This window comes from Antechinus flavipes, chromosome 5, assembly GCF_016432865.1.
Source record: "Antechinus flavipes isolate AdamAnt ecotype Samford, QLD, Australia chromosome 5, AdamAnt_v2, whole genome shotgun sequence".
Taxonomy (NCBI): domain Eukaryota; kingdom Metazoa; phylum Chordata; class Mammalia; order Dasyuromorphia; family Dasyuridae; genus Antechinus; species Antechinus flavipes.
Window position 1 is genome coordinate 254,111,860 of NC_067402.1, and position 21,273 is coordinate 254,133,132.

General features: G+C 33.3%; 1 protein-coding gene across 1 annotated transcript in view; it reads right to left on the reverse strand.

Moving 5' to 3' along the window:
* Window positions 1-13,882: 13,882 nt before the first annotated feature.
* Window positions 13,883-21,273, reverse strand: part of RASSF9 (Ras association domain family member 9) — a 51,756-nt gene continuing 44,365 nt past the window's right edge. The window contains exon 2 of the mRNA XM_051963738.1: window positions 13,883-20,813. Within this exon, the coding sequence (XP_051819698.1) occupies window positions 19,553-20,813 (1,261 nt within the window). The 3' untranslated portion in view covers window positions 13,883-19,552. The remainder of the gene's footprint in view (window positions 20,814-21,273) is intronic.

Sequence of the window (21,273 nt, forward strand, 5' to 3'; positions counted from 1 at the left end):
GCACACACGTGTGTGTATGTGCTTGTATACACAGAAAGAGAGAGAAAGACAGAGAGGCAGAGAGAGAGTAGAAACAGTCCCTCAACTGGAGGGAGAGAGAGGACTGAAATTTTATGCAACTGCTATCATGCATCCACCCTACTAAATTTCCTTATTGATATAGCATTGCTATGAACTGAATTTATTTCCTGCTTTCAGGACATAGTGACTTAGTTTCTAGGTCACTTCTCTGCTGGGCTGGGTCAAGTTCATCAATTTTCAGAGCTACAAGTTCTGATGAGTTTTTCTACTCTTTGAAGCTTACAAGGTTATTTTACGAGGAGACTAATATTTCTTAACCTGAAGCAATAAAAAATAAACACTACAACAGAAGTAACAAGAAGTCCATTTTTTTCATGAGCCACTTGGTGAGTTGGATACCCAATTGGGGAGAATACCAGGGTCTTACACCCAAGAGGCCCATAGCAGTTGTTGCTTCAATTTGTATCAAGTCAGAGATGGTTCAAATTGTCCTATTAGTGTTTTTGATATCCATACTCAGTTCTGACTCAGAAACCAATGAAAATGCTTTTTAAAAATCATCCTGTGGGAAATAGAAAGAAACAAAGCCACAGAACAGCTGAGTAATAAGAAGAATAAAAAAATCAATAAAAATAACTAATACTTATATAGTACCTATATGAGCTAGATTCTATACTAAGGTCTCACATATATTTCATTTGAGCATATTTTAAAATAGAAGGTGAAACCCCTAATTCCTTATCATACAGAAGTAGATATAAAATATCCTGGGGATCCTTTCTCTATAGTCACTGTTTCCAGGGATAGACTCTCTTTGGTAATCCTCATAGTACATATATACAAAGCACTTTACTAATGTCAAAGTAAAAGGAAGGAAGAAAGCCAGAGGTCGTCAATCTTGAAACAGTACTAAAATAGGACATAGAACAAAACTGTTTATTGTTATTGTATTTTTAGTTCTTTTTTTAATCTCTGAACATATTTTATATCTTTTTTTTTAACATTACATTCATTTTGAAATGTGTCCCTCCTCCTCTCCTATAAAGTGACACATACTTGTAACAAAGATTTTAAAAAGGGGAAAAAAGCATTGGGGAGGTGTTTGATCAAAATTAACCAATATATTCACCAATAAATGTGTGAATTTGCCTCCTTTTAAATAATTAATCATGTCTGAGTTATGACTACATTTGAGGCTTTCTTGGCAAAGGTAGTATAGTAATTTGCCTTTTCCTTCTCCAGCTCATTTTACAGAGGAAGAAAGTGAGGCAAATGTAAAGTGACTTGCTCAGAGTCACACAGATATTAAGAGTCTGAGGCCAGATTTGAACTCAGAAAGAAGAGGTCAGAAACTCTATTGCACCACTTATCAGCCCTATCATATAATGAGATAACATAGAAATTGTTTTGTAAAATTTAAAGTTCTATGTAAAGACTATTATCATTAATATTTCTAATGATTGCTCAAAGTTTTTTATCCCAATCTCTTATCCATCTACTGAATTTTTTTTTCTTTTTTAAACCCCTCTCTCCCTCCCCAGGAAGGATTCTGCTAACTGCAAATTGACTCAACTATCTTTTTGATCATTTTTCACTGTGACTGAGCTGTTAGTATTAGTTTATTATATGTGTTATCAAATGTCATACAGGGGTTTATAATCCTACTCCTAAATTTAAAGATTTGAACATTTTTCTCCCAAATCCCCTTTTCTCTATAATAATATGTGACATCCCGTCCCCCCCACCCCGCTTTATTTTGAATATCAAAGGCCAATTTTTAACTATTTTGTGAAACTCCACCAAGATGTTGAGTATAAATACTTTGCCATTTAAATAATGACTTCAAAAGAAAATCACACATTACTCCTTTCTGGGAGGTATAGGAAGGAAACCTGAATACTACAAATCATAGAACCACGATCCCACATATTTAGAGTAGAAAGATGCAAGGCCAAAGTTACCTTAAAGGGAAACATACTAGCTTGTAGATGGTAAAACAGTGACAGAATGCCCTCAAGCTTCCATTCTTTTGTTACTGGCCTTGTTAGCTACCAACTTTCCACTGCTACCCAAGATCTCAGAAGACTTCATGGAAAAATATGAGAGATTAAATCATAGAAAGCTGTGTTATTGGATAAATCATTTCCGTCTTCAGGAGATAGCAAGGAAAACAGAGCAATTCCAAAAACATTTTCCCCTTTCAGGTATACATGGAAGAAAAAGAGAAACTACTTTGAATAATTAGTGCATTGCCCTTTTCTGAATGGGGAAATGTATTCAAGTGGCATAATTAAATGTTTACTGTAAAAGAGCCTAAAGTATCACCTCATTAAACTTCAGTTAGGCAACTGTTATGTTCCATTTTTCAGTTGTCTTAATAATCTGGTAAATTTTTGCAGATGTGTACAGCCTAGAGTCTAATTATATACTTTAATTAAAACCTAGCTCAAACCATGAATTACCTAGTGTTGACATTCCTTAATACCCAAAGGAAATAAAAGGAATGAGAGTAACAAAAAAAGTCTTCTTGGAATCTTTCTACCCATCTCATCTTTATCCTTCCATGACCTCCAATCTAGTTATTACGATAATTCAAGTCCATTATAATCACCTGATGGACAGTTTACTCTAGGTTTCCATTGATCTTTTTAACTGTTTTTTTCCCCCACTTAATACTAATTCTGTTTAGTGCTTTAACTATGCAAAGTGCTAGATATACATTTTGTACACCTGTAATACAACAATTCATACAATTTCCTTCTTCCTCTTCTCCTCTTCCTTTTCCCCTCCCTTGTAATCCTACTCCTATCCTACACAGAAAGACCTTCACCCTGTAGTATTCTCTGATTAATGCCTGACAACATAGACCGTTTTTTTTCAGTAAAGATCCTACTTATGCTTCACTCTTCTCTGGACTCCACTCTGTGGATTTATTTTCTCCTCCTCCTTGGTAGCCACTTTGCCTCTTCCTCTTCTTTCTAATACCTCCTTACATATTGTCTTCCCTATTAGATTGTTAATTCCTTGATGAATAAAACACTGGTTTTGTTGCCAGGAGGGCCAGAGTTCAAATCCGAACTCAAATGTTTATTATATGATATTAGGCAACTTGGTTAACCCCTATTCACTTCAATTTCCTAAACTGTAAAATGGGGATAATAATAGTACCTACCTTATTTAGAATTGAAGAAAGAATGAAATAAAATGATATTTGTAAAATTCTTAGCACAGTACCTGGCACACAGTAGGAGCTTATAAATACTATAATTATCCTCTTTATCATTGTTGTTATTATCTTACTAGTTTGTTTTTGTATCCTCATCACTTAACATAATGCTTGATACATATTAAGCATTTATTAAATGTTTTTGTAGCTAAGATACTGTCTATCCATTTGAGTCTCACAAATGAGTTACTTTGATTATTATTATTTATATTCATCATTCATCATATAAATGAGGAAATTGAGGCTTACAAAAGTTAAGGTCTTACCCAATGTCACTTTAATTTTGTAAATAGGATTCAAATTCAGATCTCTCAGGATTTTTGAGTATGACACTACATAACCTACCCTATTTCTATTTTATTTAAATGAAGTAATTATATACATATATATACATATATATACATATATATACATATATATATACACACACACATATACATATATATATTATCCACATTTCCAATTTCATTTTAGGATATATTGAACTATCTGACAATATGGCCTTGGATTCAAAAAGCTTGGGTATAAATCATGTGTTTACCACTATTGCAATCACTTTGACCATATATTTGAATCCTTTCAGCTTCTGTTTCACTAATAACACTGGGAAAATAGAGCCATAGAATGTTTGAATCAGAAGAGCTTTCTTTTAATAGCTCAATCAATTTACAAGCTTTTATAAATAGTTGCTATGTGCCAGACAATGTACATTATAATCACTACTTTCACGGATCTCACATTTTTTTTTCTGTGATGACAGCATGTACGTATGTATACGTGTATATATGAAATATATGTAAAGAAAGTGAGAAGTAATTTGTTGAGAGGGCATTAGTTTTGGAGTAAATTAGGAGCAACCTCATGTGGGTGACATTTTGATTTGAGCTTTGAAAGGATCTTCGAATTCTAAGAGGTGAAAGTGAGGAAGAAAGAGTGGACATGATATGTAAGTATCCCTAGAGGACCAGCTTGGCTGGAATAAGCAGTATATGGATTGTGTATGATCACAATGGGGAGGGAGGGACTAGGGGGGTGGGGGGAGGAACAGTCAGATTGTGAAATAGGACTTTGCATTTAATCCTGGAGGCAACTGGGAGCCATCCGAATTTTTGTGGAGATGAGAAGTGACATATTATGAATCTCTCATTTTGACAGCTGACAATAGTGAATCCAAAAAGTAAAAGTGTCTTGACCAAAATCAAACCATCAATTAACCTAAAAATAATCCCTATTTTGGTAGTACTTAAGGATTACAAAGTATTTTCCTCAAAGCCTTGAGAAAAAGGCAGTACAAATATTTCTACTCTATCTTATGGATGGGGAAACTGAAATATTTTAAAGCAGAGAATCACTTATACTATGTTAAATGTAAGTTTCTTGAGGGCAAGAATATTTTTGCCTTTATTTGTACAATATACTCAGTGTATATCACAATGCCTGTCCACAACTAAGCACTTAATTAATATTTGTTGATTGATAAATTGGCTAATTAACTAATATAGCAACATGGCAAGTTTGAAATGAAAATAACTTTATGTAAATTAGACAATTAGGGACTAGAAATACACCAAAGAAGAATAAGAGAACAGGTTGAGAACTAGAAAATAGATCATGTGATTTCTAATCAAGTATTCTTTGTCAGGATTCTATATTATCCCATTAATCTTTATACTAGCTCTCTCACAGAGTAAACAATCAGATAAGAGAGCTTTGTATTCATAAAACACCCTATAAATAAGTTATTATCTTCACTATTATTACTAAGACTAAATATAATAACCCAGAATGGCAGCTTGATTGCTAGGGGGGTGGGGAAAGAGAATGGATTTGGACTTATAAAATCTGAGTTCAAATAGTAGAACCATTGTTTCAGAAACAGAAGAGGCAGGATTCCAAACTAAACCCCTATTTTAACAGTTTCCTCATTAAAGAAACTGATGTTTAAAGACTTGCCCAAGATCTCAGGGGTAGTTTTAGGTATTTAAGAAGAACTAGGATTTGAATACATGTCTTTGACTCCAAATTCAGCACTTTTTCTGCTTCCTCATCTGGAAACCAACTGGAGTAGGACATTTTTGTTAGAGATTTACCCAGGCTATTATCTAATCAGGTGGTAAAAGTAATTCTAATTTTGGGCTAATAGGTATATTTTTGCTCTTTATGTTTGTTCAGATGGGTCTGTGAAAATATTGATTCTATTAGTAATTGTATATCAATGGAAACTGTTGTTTATTTGATAAAGATTTTTTTGACCTAAGTCACCTTATCCCAAGGTGCTTATCAAGTAGTCAACTACTTGATTGAACACCCATTGGTAACACCTACTCTTCAAAAACTATGAGCCCACCATCATGAGGTTTCTTTAGTGTAGTAGTGAAATGACCATAATTTTATTTTAAATTATCTTATTAACAAAATGATCAAATTAACCCCAAAATAATGCTTATTGAATCTTTTTTTAAAATCATTAAGTGGGGAATAACTCATATTTTTTATAAATCTAAGTTTTATATTTAGGATATATTTGAAAAATTGGGCTATACATGTACAAATACACATATACTTAGTGTTCCAAAAATTCTTAATGCAATTTTAGGGTATTAAAGCTTAAAAAGTTAGAAAATATACATATCTTTCCATGTCCATATGGGTGCACATATGTATTTATGAATGCCAGGTAAGAACCATTGCTCTGTAAGTTGAAGAATCGAAGTTGACCTGTGTTAGTAGAATGAGTTTCCTCTTCTGGGAGTTCTCTATGCCAAAGCAATCATAGGTTCACTGGCTATCATTATTTTGTATGTGCTTGTCTTTCTACAACTTTTAGGAAGGCCTGAGCTCAAATCCTTCCACAGACATTTTGTAGCTGTGTAACCCCTAGTTACACTTAACCTCTAATCACTTAACCTCTGTCTCAATTTGTTCATCTGTAAATGGGGTTAATGATAGCATTCATTTCACAAGGTTGTTGGGAGGCTCAAGTGAGTTATCACATGTAAAATGATTTGCAAACTTTAAAGTATTATATAATGCTAGCTAGCATTATTTTCATGTACAAATGTATATGTGCATATCCATATATAAGCACACACACATATACATACATGTATAAATATGCCCAAATATACACATACATGCACATCTAAATATGCCCATATGTACTTATATGCCCACACATGTATTATATAGTGTCTATGCATATAAGCACGTATGTATATACATGGCCATATACATGCCTACACATGTATGCACATGTGTGTTCATAAACATATTTTACATATTGTATTCATATATAAACATACATTCATTGAATCTCCTTGGTAAAATGTTAAGTTCTGAGGATAAAAGTTATTTTATTTCAGTCTTTCATCCTCAGCATTTAGTACAGAATAGAAGACCTACTAGCCAATGATTTACCTATGTTTATCACTTAGAGGCAGCTAGGGAATTCAGAGAATAGGGGGCTAGATCTGGAGTCAGTAAGATACTCTCAAGCTATGTAACTCCAGGTAAATCACTTAACCTCTGTCTGCCTCAATTTCTTCATCTGTAAAATAGAGACATTTAATTAGCCCCTGTTTTCCGGAGTTGTTATACAGGATAAAAATAGGTATTTGTAAAACACTTTGAAAATTCTTAAAGCACTGTATAAATGCTATTATTAGTTCTTATGTCAAATGTGGGTTTCCTGAGAGTTTAATTCCTGTAAATAAGCCCCTCCTCTTGGATGAAATGTGGTGACCTGTGGGAATAGATTGCTGCATGTAATTTGTTTTTATGTATAATTAGAAAATTAACAAAAATATATTTTCCCCTTCCTTCTCTCTTTTTTTCCTTTCTTTTTTTCTTCTTTCTTCTCTTTATTTCATATTCTTTGCTTTTGTTCCCTTCATTCAGTCCCATGTAGTCTGGTGAATAAATCAATAACAGAGAATCTGGGAGTCTCAATTGTGAGCCCAACTCTGGCAGAAATGCAATTTGCCACTCAGTAAATCATTTCACTTCTCTATATGTACCTTACTCTCCCTCTCGCTATAATGGAGATAATAATGTTTGACTTACCTATCCTGTAGCAAGATTACCAAAATTATATATATGTGTGTGTGTGTGTGTGTGTGTGTGTGTGTGTGTGTGTGTACACTAAGCCTTAGCAGTAATATAATACAGGTGTTATTAAGTACAACATAGGGTACTCACTTTTGGGCTCCTGGTAAATATTGTGTAGGCATGATGCTTCTGAGATTTAAAACATGCAAAGTAAGCTTCTAATTCTTGCTTATTAGTCTTGTCTCCATGTGCAGAATTCATATGGTCCATATCATTTAAGAGTGATATCATCCATTATGGCCAGCTTATCTAAAATTCAGGAGTGATGAATCATGAACTGACTTCCCCACCTCTCCCCAAGGTTGTATACATTGTCTCAAGATTCTTGTTCAAGATTCCTTTATTATAATTAATGTACTGTCAACTTGCAATTATTTGTGATGATAGGTTTCAGTGTTAATATAGATGAATTCAAAGACAGTATTAGGACAGTTCTCACTTCTAAGAATTTCCATCCCATCATTTAGGACGGAAGTGATAGATGAGGTTTGCAGGAGGCTGCCAGGCTGACTTGGTATAATGAAACCATGTCAAAATGTTAGTATATTTGTTCATGTAAGTGTATCTTCTGTCCTACTTATGTGTCAATATTGCATTCTTAAAAGCAAAATAATTTGTAATAGACAACTTCCAAACAGTTTAGATTATAATTCAGAAAAGTGAAATGATTTACCTGAGATTATGTAGCTGTTAACAGAAAAATAGATTTGAATTAAGGTATACTCCCTCCAATTCTAGAAGAAGTAAATGAATGAATGAATAAAAACAAATATATAAATAAATGGATAGCTAGATATGTGAATGGATAGACAGATGTCTAGCTGTTAATGGATAATTAGTTCCATGTCAAGTACAAGACATTCTGGGTGACTATTCACTGCAATATTCACAAAACTTCCTAGATCTAAGTGATATGCTTAAAAATATTTCAAACATATTTTAAAGGATAATATGGAGATTATAAAGGAGATTTTAATAAAGGAGAAACTTTTACCACGATACTGGCAAGAGTGGGTTGAAGCTTCTGGGCGAGAAATGCTAGCCTGAATATAATATCAACAGAAATGGAGAGGCAAGAGGTTCTGAGAGTTCCTTTATCAAGTGGAAGAGTTTCTAAAACAAGCAGGGACAATGAAATGAAGATCCAGCTTGGGGAGGCATCATGGTCCAGTGGAAAGGATATTATTTCTTCCTGTGTGTTTTGTCTATCTGTCTGTCTATCTCCCCTTTCTCTCTTTGTTTCTATCTCTCTGTCTCTCTTTGTGTCTCTCTCTCTGTCTCTTTCTCTCATCTCTGTCTTCTGTCTGTCTCTTTCTCCCTCTCTCGTTTACATTAGAGTTATACATCCTTTAAGCAACGAATGCTTATTCACTCCCCACAAACAGCCCTCTATCCACTAAATCTTGGAGCTTGTTCACAGGCAATTCTCTTTACAACCATCCCAAATTCATTGTGTGTTTATCCCTTAGGCTTCCCTAATGTGCCTCCTTCTTTCTCTAAGTTTCTGTAAAGGGAGTTCCTTACTTTGACTAAAGCACAGATATGGATCACCACCATCAACAATAACAACAATAGCTGAGCCTTTCTGAGAAAATGCTCTGGAGAAAGAATGTACACAGGCTGCATATATAATATTAAGTCTAACGCAAAATGACTTTTAAATAAAACATACCAAGGGAATTACTTGGGGATGTGATTCATTATTTCTGAGAATAACAATAACTAACATTTATTTAATGTTTACTATGTATCAAGAACTGTGCTAAGAGTTTTATAAGCATTATCTGATTATTGATTACAAATCTTCAAAACAAGCCTGGGAAGTAGATGATTTATTATCTCATTTTATAGTTGTGGAAACCAAGGCAAACCAAGGTTAAAGTGAATTGTTTATATGCTAGAAGGTATCTGAAATGGGATTTGAACTTAGATCTTCCTGATTCCAGACTTATTACATTATCCAGTAAGCCATTTAGCTGCCCCCTAGTTTACTATTTCAAATACTGATACAAAATCCTCAGATACATTCTAGAATTTTCTTTAAGGAAATGCCTGCAGAGCCAATTTAGCATTCATATGAACAAGTTCTATCTAATTATTTTAGATACCACATAGGTGTCTTGGCTGAGAGGCAATCCCTCAAAGCAATTTTATAAAATTGAGTTAACCTTTTAGCTCAGTAGAAAAAAATCATGGAACCAGGATTTCAGAGACTCCCTCATCAAATTCCAGCTCTGTTGCCCACCACTGGGATATCTATTGATAAAGTTCTCTGAGACTTAGTTTCATAATATATAAAATGAAAAAGTTGAACAGGATGATCCCTATAGTTTCTTCTAGTTCCATGATCCTTTTTTCTTTGAAAGTAAAATTTATAAACTGCCTAATGAAGCTGATATTGAGATCCTATCATTTTTCATCCATGCCCATCTAACTAGAGAGATATCAGAAATCACAAAAATGCAAAAGCAGCAGGCAGAAAGGAGAGGAAGCAAAATAAATTTAAGGGCATAAATGATTGAGAGCAGCTTGTTTATAAAAACTACACTCCTTCTTGCTCTGATTTTTTAAGAGGCTTTTATATTCTTGTAATTTAGCATTTAAATTGATCAGTGATCTTATCATGTTGATACTCTCTCCTATATACAGTGTGTATTAATGAAGTAAGTACTCATCCTATGTCATGTTTACTTAAGAAGCTTCTTTTTATTTAATGCTATGCTCTGATTTTTTACAAAGTCAGCATGAGGTTTATTTAAGGATATCTTTGGATATTAGATTTATTCCATCATATATACATGCAAAAATACTGAATTTACAGTCCCCTATTATTTACAATTTAGGACTACACAGTGATCGTTTTTAATAGAATGGTTTCATCAAATGGAGTGGGATATATTGATTTCTATTATGTTTTCAATTTAGTTAACATTTTTTTTAAATCCTTATTTTTCATCAGTCACTTACAGTCTACCTGAAAACTATTCCAGGTTCATTTTTGCCCTATAAATTCATTTGGAAGAAAGTGGTCAAGGGATTATAAATAGTTTTTAATGGATACTTAGAGATCATAGAATCATAGTTTTGGAGCTGAAAGAAACCTTAATGTCCATAGAGTTAATCTTCATACACAAAGGGATACAATGATTTGATCAGTATCACACAATATCTGAGACAGGATTAGAATTTAGGGCTTCCTAAGTCCAAGTTAGCTGACTGACTTTACTACCCCAGACTCTGATCATCTAGCCTATAACTCTTATTTTATAGAAGACCAAAGCCAAAGGCCTAAGGGATACAGTCATGATTACATAGGTAGTAAGTGTCCAAACCAAGATTAAGAATCTCTACCTTTAATCCTAATACTTTTTCCATTTCAGCAATTTCTGTCTCTTCCATGATGGGTAATATGTAGATAGCTCTTTGATCTCTATCTCCAACAAATTTTATTGAGGGCCAATGACTGACTAAGATTACTGCTACTCAGTCCTTTATACCCCACTCACCAGTTTCAGAATAGTAATTAATGTCCTGTGTAGTATTAATTATTCCTCACCAATACAAATTGAATGAGGCTCAAAGGGAACCTGTGTACCCTGTATTTTTACCCTAGTCATAATTACATATTACCTAGATTGAGTCAGCTGTTTCAACAGCTGCCAATTTGGTTTAAACTCTGAAAAGCCACAACACCTGTGGAAGCATGATAGCAGGGCAGAAATATCCTGGAAATGAGGTAAAGCTGGCTGAGTTCCTTACATATGGGAATGGGATGGGTGTTGACTAAAATTAAAGCACTAACGGCCCTTCCTTTTCTCCTCTTGTTTATTTCTCTGATATGCCAATTGGCTTTATTCCTATTCCCTGTTTAGGGGAGTTGCCATATATTCAAAGCAGAATGAAGTGGAAGGTTTTAATATGTCAGGGTAGCATTTTTAAGCTTTACTTTTTAGCATTTATTGAGTAAAGAAGGAAGTGTGGCATAGTGGAAAGTCTTCAAATTCTGCAACCAGACTAGTTAGAGGATTTAATTTCAACTCCTGCCTTTGAAGGATACCAATGTAATCTTTGATAAGTCCCTTAATAATAGTCTGCCTTAGTTTTTTTTGTAAAATTGGTGTGTTGTGTTATATCACTTCCATCATACTTTTCAATTTTAGATCTGTACAATGTAAGAAATAATCTTTTGACTAAGTTCCAATTCTAATTCTGACATTTATGGGATATGTGACATTGGACAGATCACTACATCAAACCAATAAGCATTTATTAAGCACCCACTGTTTGCCAGCCAATGTATTTTGTATTGGGGATACAATTATTCTTCCCTGATTTGCGGAGGGCTTCCAGAGCTTCCTCAAGGAGCTCCATCTTTTTGAAACTGTTTCTTCTTTATGATAGGAAGGACAATATTCATACAGTGTATCCCAAGATTTCAGTGCAGCTTTCATCCATTAAAACTTTCAAGATATCCTAGTATGTACTTCATTGTGTCTGGGGATTTAATGAGATGTCTTCAAGGTGCTTTGTAAATGTGAAACTGTTAGATCAATACCAGTTATGACCATCACTGTCACCATCAACTCATTCCTATCATTTGTTCAACAGAATTCTTCTTTCATTTTTTACAGACTTCTGCCTTGGTGGATAATGTGACTTTTTTGGTAAATGAGATATAAGCTCATTTTCTGTAGATTCATTTTATGTATCTCAAGGACAACTTAATATTATCACTGCATGGGTACTTATTCTGAAGTCTTGAGGTTTTATCAATCATCCTATTCATGACATTTTGAAAGACAGCTTGATGTGTTAAATAGAAGTAGTCTCTGAATTAGGAAAAACTGGGATGTAGTCTGAAATTTATTAGCACTATTACCCGGAACAAGTCTCTTAACCTCTGAGTAGTCTAGACAACTTTGTCAGGCTATAAGTATCAGAGAAGGAAATCTCATGTTTTATGTGCACACACACATTATATATAAATATATTTGTGTGTTTCTATGTATCTACCATCTAACTATCTTTATATCTAGTTCTCTATCTATTTATATATAATATGTATAAATTTCCACACCTAGAGATATGGAAATCTGTAAATATAGAAAGATCGATCTTTATAGATAATTAGGCATAGATTTACACACATAGGTATTTATAGATATAAAATATATCTATATGCTATTTATTTATTGATTTTTCATTTTCAAAGAAGACCAATGACATCATGATGTTTGTATAAAATAGTGGATCATTGATGATGTCTTGAATTGAATAGAATTGGATTTAAATGAGGCAGAGTTGCATAAATCCATTAGCTTCACTCTCTCTTCCCAAGTTATTGAAATTCAATGGCAGACGAAAGTCAAAATGGCCAGAGATGGTCTGGGATTCAGTGTATGACCTTGTCATCTTTGATGTCTGACTATAGGGATAATAATATAATAATAACCTGCCTCTCAGAGTTGTTGGAAGCATTAAATGAGAATAACTGTAAAACATTTAGCACAGTGCCTTTCAAGTAGTAAGTGCTATATAAATGATAGCTATTGTGATTATTATTATTGATCTGATTTGATGAAAGGGAGTTCTACACTAGGATTCTTCTACATTAATTAAATATTTATGTCTAACCTGTAGATATCAATTTTCTTTTCCCTTCACTTGAATAAATCAGAAATTTTAATTTAGGAAAATATTTACTAAATCTCTGTAATTCCAATTTAGAACTATAGGGGGAAATGGGAAGATTTTGAGATACTGGAAAGTACTTCCTTTGTTTTTTCCCTCACTAGATTCACAAGTTAAGAACAATCAATACTTTCAGTAGATGTTTAGCAAGAATTAGACTTCTCAGGATACTCTCCTCCCCATTCCCCTTCTTCATCTTCCCCCCCTCCAAAAAACCCAAACTAGTACATCACCATCTACATGAAAACTTTCCTGATCCCCCAGGCTGCTATTAACAAACACCAAAACAAACTTACACTTATTTAAAATATGTGTACTTATTCCTCCTGATAGAATATAAGCTTCTTGAGGGCAAGGCTTATTTATTTTTCATATTTGTACTTCTTTGTACCATCTTTTACAGAGTACAATTTGAATGATTGTCCTTGAAAGAATAAAAAAAGACTTGTAGCTTAAAATGACATAGAAATTCATTTCAGAATGTGAAGGAAATTTGGTAGATCATGGTAAAGGAGTTCTACCCATATTAGAATTCTTTATTCATTCATTCCTTCTTTTAACATGTATTTATTAAGTGATAGCTTTTTCTTGGTGATACTTTAAAGGAAAATTTTCTAAATTCTAATAATGAAAAATTATTTCTACTTATTTTTGCTTGATATATTTTTATAAAGGCATGTAATGCATATAATGTAATATATATTATTTATATCAGCAGGAAGAATATTCAGAAAGTTAATGAATATTAAAAATAATTTGTTTGACAGCACAGAAATGATATGTCAACTAAAATAAACTGGTCCAAATGTAGTTACATATGATATACAAAAACCACAGTCAAAGAAAATAGAATTAGTTCTTTAATATTACATATCAATTATAATTTGAGGAAATCATAGATGGTTAAAATTTGTCCCATTGAGTTAATTAATTGGCAGGAGAAAAAAGAAATATATTCCCTTTGTCTGAAATACGTATACACACATACATATAATGTAAAAATAAAATAAGATCTGTAAATTATAGAAAAGAAAGTGTTTATTCTGTATAGAATGTTTTCCAACTCTAATAACCACTGAAAATATTTTTCATTTAAATAGCAGAGATATTATTTATATAATTATAAATATATGTGTTGTTTTGTTTTGGGAGGGCAGGATTAAATTTCTTTGATTGTATTCTTGCTTTGGAATTGAAGAATTGATAATCAAGGCATTGCCCTGTGCTTTAAAAAAAAAAAAAAAAAGGACAGAAATATTGGATACTCTTCTTTAAAGAAATGTCCAATTAATTTTTAAAATGTCTTTCCTGGCAATCTGGAATTATGCCCAAAAAGTTGTCAAACTAAGCAACCCTTTGATTCAGCAGTGCTACTACTGGGCTTATATCCCAAAGAGATACTAAAGAAGGGGAAGGGACCTGTATGTGCCAAAATGTTTGTGGTGGCCCTGTCTGTAGTGGCTAGAAACTAGAAAATGAATGGATGCCCATCAATTGGAGAATGGTTGGGTAAATTGTGGTATATGAATGTTATGGAATATTATTGTTCTGTAAGAAATGACCAGCAGGATGAATAGAGAGAGGCTTGGAGAGACTTACATGAACTGATGCTAAGTAAAATGAGCAGAACCAGGAGATCATTATATATTTCAACAACGATACTATATGAGGATGTATTCTGATGGAAGTGGATTTCTTTGACAAAGAGAAGATCTAACTCAGTTTCAATTGATCAGTGATGGACAGAAGCAACTACACCCAAAGAAACAACACTGGGAAATGAATGTAAACTATTTGCATTTTTGTTTTTCTTCCCAGGTTATTTTTACCTTCTGAATCCAATTCTTCCTGTGCAACAAGCGAACTGTTCATTTCTGCACACATATGTTGTATCTAGGATATACTATGACATATTTAACATGTATAGGACTGCTTGCCATCTGGGGTGGGCATGGAGGGAGGAAGGGGAAAAGTCAGAACAGAAGTGAGTGCAAGGGATAATGTTGTAAAAAAAAAAATTACCCAGGCATGGGTTCTGTCATAAAAAGTTATAATTATTTTTAAAAAATGTCTTTCCTGACTGAGCAATCTGTAATGAAAAGACACATTCATACCTACTCTATAATAGATTACATCCTAATGTAACTTTGTTGGTGATTGTCTTTTTTCATCAATCACAGTGAAATTTGATGAAAGGAAGAAATTATGCTCAAATATATTTTTGGAAGCACTATGACATAACATGGTACTTTTTACTTATCTCACATATTTATCATAAGATTTTCACCTGCCAATGGCTGCTGGAGGTCTAACTCAGACCTGTGGAATGGATCTCTTCATGTGAGACGAGGAGGAGAAGGAGGAGGAGGAGAAAGACGAGGAAGAGGAAGAAGAGGAAGAGGAAGAGGAGGAGGAGGAAGAGGAGGATGATGATACAAGGAGACTGAGAGGCAGTTGCTTTATCTGATCTCTTCCCTCTTGCCTCCAATTTATTTCATTCCCAATCCACAAGGAACATCTGCGAAGGCTGCTTTGCAACTCCTTCAAATGTTATGATTCACAGCTGTGGAGGTTCTAGTAGAATTGACCTGCACCTTCACCTAGGTTTGGTCCTTAACATTTACATATTATAGCTATCCTTTATCTATTTATATGATAGCGTTTTTGTATATTAGTATTATTCTTCCTACTATTCTATATATCCATGAGGACAAGGATCATGTCTTTTCTTAAATGTGTTATTTCTTCTTCCCCCAGTTTGTACACAATAAGCACTTCATAAGTTTTTGTTGAATTAATAGAGACCTTACTAAACAAGTAGAAGACTTGGTTCCTACAAGTGCTTTCCTTTCAACCATTTTTGTTGTTATTCTTTAGTCATTTTTTAATTGTCTCCAACTCTTCATGACCCCATTTGGGTTTTTCTTAGCAAAGATACTGAAGTGGTTTTCCATTTCCTTCTCCAACTTATTTTACAGATAAGGAAACTGAAGCAAAAAGGTATGAGTGATTTGTCCTGGACCACACAGCTACTTAGTGTCTAAGGCCAGATTTGAACTCATAAACATGAGTGTTCTATTCAACCTGTCACTTAGCTGTCCTATCAGATGTAAACAAATAGTTTAAAGGGTTACTAGACTATTATGAAGTCTAGTAGGATTTCAGATTTTATATATAAGTATAAGGAATGTTCCTTTATAAATTTATAAGATACAGATATCTTGAATCAGAGGTATGGAGCACAAGATAGAGCCCCCTAAAAAATATAATAAATTACACAATTGTAGGTTTTTCTTCTTAAATGTTGAGGCATTTAAAAACCCCACAGTTAACTTTACTGCATTAATTAAGGGTATTATAAAATGTATCATTAACATGTTTTTAGACCAAATTTTCATTCAACATATAACTTCACTAGTGTGAAGTTATCATCTTCTATTTTGTTCAAAAAATGCAAATTCATGAATCTTTTGCATGTATGTCATAATATCTAACACATGAACTATATTTAATTTACCAGGTAGAAAAAAATATATGGAACCTTAGTTCTATATATCAGTAATGTGTATTATCGGACATTATTTATGTTAAGTATTTAGAATAGTATAGGATTATAAGTGTTAGTTTTGGATTCAGAAGGACTTGCCATCTAATCCCAGATCAGATATTCCCTTTCTTTATTAAATTTGTTATGTCATCTAAGTTCATAAAGTAGATTTAATGAAATTTATGTTATCTACCTCATAAGATTCAAAGTCGTATGTTTCATTGCTAGATTTAGAGCTGAAAAGGCTCCTTTCTAATCCCTTCATTTTATAACTGAGAAAGTTCAGGTTCAGAAACATTAGGCTACTTATCCAGGGTCATACAACTACTACATAGTAAAGCTAATACTTAAATTTCTGATTCCAAATCTAAATCCAAATGTTCTACAAACATGTAAGTGATCATCATTATTATCTTTAAAGTCACAAATGAAATGACTTTGTGAAGTGGGTACAACGGTGTTGGGCTACAAAAAAAAAAGTGTTGTCTTCCTTCAAAATCAAACACCAAATCTTTTTGAGGGGGATTATTTTTCATGAGTAAAGAATTTCCCCTTTGAGCCTTTTCTTTACTCTAAGTAATAGTTAAACTAAATAGTCTAAGTAATAGACAAGAAAATCATCATCTCATCTACTTCTTTAAAGAGCAATATTCCAGAGATATATCTTTTCTCCCTTGAGAGACTAAAAACTACTAATGGATTGCATTTTTATTATCACAATTAATAAACAGAAGCTTCCACATTATACAACAATATATAATCACATAGTCTATCAAAATCCTCATCAGTCATACGTCCCTTCCAGCTATGAAATAAGTTGATATTTTAACTCAAATAAATATCTGATTTTCCCTTTCTATGTTTTATCATTCATAACATTTGCCTTATAATAATAGCTTTTGAATATACATCTCAATTTATTTTTGCCCAGATACTTTTCTTTCTTTCCTCCTTTCCTTCTTCCTTTCTTTTTTTCTTTCTTCTTTCATATATATAACACACACTACACACGTGTGTGTACATATATTTCATTGGTTTATTTACTTTAAATTCAGAAAGCTTTGCATGTCTAGTAGAAAAATTCAGGTAAAGAAGTGATAATACAAAAGCTCCCCCAAAAAATAAGCCTCCAAGAAATTAATTCATATTTTAGAGAGTAAAGAGATGGCTTAAAAGAAGAAAGAAGGAATAAAATGGAAAAAGAATTTCTCTTTTAAAAAATCACTTTAAATGGGTTGAGAAGGAATAAGATAACACTGGGGATCATCTAATAACATGGTATTAAAATAATTTAAAATCAGCACATCTGTATTTACATATGCATTGACATATAGAAAAGGAATTCAACACTTAAAATAATGAAAATAAAAAATAAAACACTTAAAATACATGATGGTGAAATTTACTGTTTTCAATATGAAAAAAAAAATAATGCACTCTATCTTATATCACTGTAAAGATAAAACTATACTAGTGAAAAATTAGCCACATTATGTGGTCTGATAAAGGCTGTAGCCAACAAATCCTGAGCTGAAAGGAGTTGGTTAAACCAGTTCTTTGGGGACTATTTTCAAGAGCAGCATATAGTTCTTGGGGCAGTACTTTTCAGTTCTCACTTACAAAATATCCAGATCATTAGTTAATAGGAAATTGATGATTTGGTTTAATAAGTTCAAGTCACCCTTAAAGCTTTGATTTTATCTGACTCATACTGACATATATGAATCTAATTAATAAAATGACATCATTGATTTAGAGCTAGGAATTAGAGCTTATGTCTTATCTGGTCCAATCTTCTTATTCTCTCTTCCTCATAGGTAAGGAAAATGAGTCTAGAAATCTATTTTTAGTTTTTTCTTTGTTTTTGGTACCCCAGAAGGTTTAAAATATGCAACTATCACCATTTATAGACATGTAGTGGATGTGGAGATGAGAGAGTATAATAGAAAATGGACTCTGGAGTTAGAGGACCTAGGCAAAAACATAGTTCTGAAGTCAACTCCCATGGTAGTCTTTTTTTTTTTTTCTCTCTGGGTCTCCATTTTTTCTACCTTAAAATGAAAGTATTAGACCAAATCACCCTCAAGGTCCCTTCCAATTCTAGAGCAATAATCCAATATCAAATTTTCTGTTTGGTGATTCTTTCTGAAATTCTATTCTGTGTTTCAGTGAAATAAAGAATTTCTATATCCCATTGATTTTATCCTAGGTGCTGCCCAAGGCAACAAAAGCGAGCCAAATGATTCTTCTCTCTGTGGTTCTGAATTGCTCAGATTGCTTTTGTGTAGCTGACTATTCCAATCCTGTGCTCTCAAATTACCCCATGGTTTAGCTTCCATCACTATAGCCCCAAGTTCTCTCAGCAGCCTTTCTCAACATTTTCCTACATAGGCCTTTCTCCACAGGTCAGGAAGAGTATAACTGAATGTGTTAAACATCCTAAATAGAAATTAACAAAACAAAGATTAAGAAGTTGAGTAAAAGGAAGCTAACCTGTATCACCTTTTGAGAGATAAAATTCCAACCATTTAGCACTAAAGAAAGCTTTTACAGATGACATTTATTATTCTTATTATACAATTTCAATTCTTTTGATCCTTTCAAAATCAGTTTTAAGTTTTTGCAAGACATGAACTACAAACTAAAAAAAAAGCATCTCTATAAGCTCAAGCTACAATTGTTATCATTTTGTATGTATCTTCATACTTGAAGTATTTTTTTGTTTTAACATTCCTTATAAACAGTATTTTTGATAGAATTTAAGTTGGCTGTTTTTTTTTTTTAAGTCAGCTCATTTGTCATCCTACTATATAAGTACTTTAATCAAGTATCCATGTGATTTGATACCTCTGGGACAGTCATTGAAACCAAGACATCCTGGGTGATCTAGCTATCACCATCAAACGTTCTTTTAACAGTCTTTGAGAACATGATAATAGTTCATGAAATAATCATTCTATTTATGTTGACAATAGCACCAGATCCCCTAAAGTAGTCTCTGAGTCCTGACTATGAGTAGAGCTTATTCCGGTATCTGAATCTGTGTCATTGGTATAAGAATGAAATATTTTTTGAGTAAAATGAGAGCCAGCCACACAACTACTGGTCCCCTCCAGTCCTTTCTCTCTATCTTCGTTAGATTGGCACCCATCCTTGTTGCTGAAATGAAGTGCATTCAGTTCTTCTGACAGGAGGTCATATTCTATTGTTTTTCTCTGAAGCAAAGAGTCATTGTATTTAATCTCTTTCTGGATGCCACTTAAGTGAGAATGGATTTTTAAGCCAGCTTTCATACTTTTCTCCAAATCATACTTAATACTTTCCAAGTTTTTCTTTTCTAATTCTTCTGTAGCTGCCCCTTCTGTTTCTTCATTCACATCTATGCAAATACTTTCTACTTCTTGCTCTATTTCAGCAGATAGCTTGTCAATAAGTAGTCTATAATATTTCAATCGTTCTTCCAGTTGTAAAATTCCTTCACTCTCACTCAGATAGTCAGTTATCTGATTTTCTTCTTCCTTCATATCTTTATGTTGTTTGACCTCACCAGGACTGGGCATTAGATAAGCATCCTGAACATAATTTTCTCCCTCATATTCTATCCGATCCAGATGAAATTTTGCTTCACATTTCTCAATTTCCAGATCTAGTTCTTTCATTCTTTTGACCTGCTGATGAATTGTGTGGTCCTGAGAAATGATCAAATGTACTAAGGTCTCCATGCTGTCTCGGTCTTGTATAACAGAGTCCTGTTTAAGTTTTGCTAATTTCCTGAATGTTTTCCTAACTATTCTTTTCTGCTTATCTAGTGGCAACATTTTCATATAGTTGGCTGGACTGAGGTCCCATTGTTTTTCTGTATTTTGAACTAGTTTTGCTTCTGCTGTCCTCCATAATGGAACTGGAACCAAAGCATCTGTTTTAACCAGGACAAAGTGCATGTTTGGCTGTTCTTCTCCCCAGGCCTTCCAAAGTCTCAGGATTTTTGTGAGTGGAGGAAGAACCCTCTCTGAACCTCTCCATTTTTCAATAATACAGTAATCACTGGGTTGTCCAAAAAGAAATCGTTTCTCTCCCAAGGTAGCTTCATGTTCTTCAAGCAAAGCCTGGATTACATCAGCTGCTGTGGTACGTTTGGTCAGTCCACAGACAATCTTTTCTTCTTGGCAAACCCAAACGACAATTTCTTTCTCTTCTATATCCATATCCTTGGGTGGTGATCTAAAATGAAAATAACAAAGAATATCATCCTTCTGTAATCCCATATGGAAATTCAGAAAGGGGCTGAACAATGCTGCTTTTTCCAGTTTTTAGAAAATTTTCATCAAAATATCATTTCCCAGGTTATGTATGATAAATAGCCTTTGGTTATAAAGTGAAAAAAAATGAGAAAATGCATAATTGACCACCAATTGAGACATCATAATTTTTCCATTAAATTAAACCTTTAGAAACAGAAAGAATCTTAAGTACCATCTAATCCAATTAATTTTTCAGATGAGGAATCTGAGAATCATAGAATTTAAAATAAGCTGCTCATGCTAACATAATCAGAGGCAGGGTTTGAACTTAGGTCCTATTACCCCACAACCTGTCCTTTATCTCACTGTCTTCCATCATATTGTCTGCCATTGAATATCACAGAATTTAAACCTAAAAGTGACCAGATTGATCTCCACCA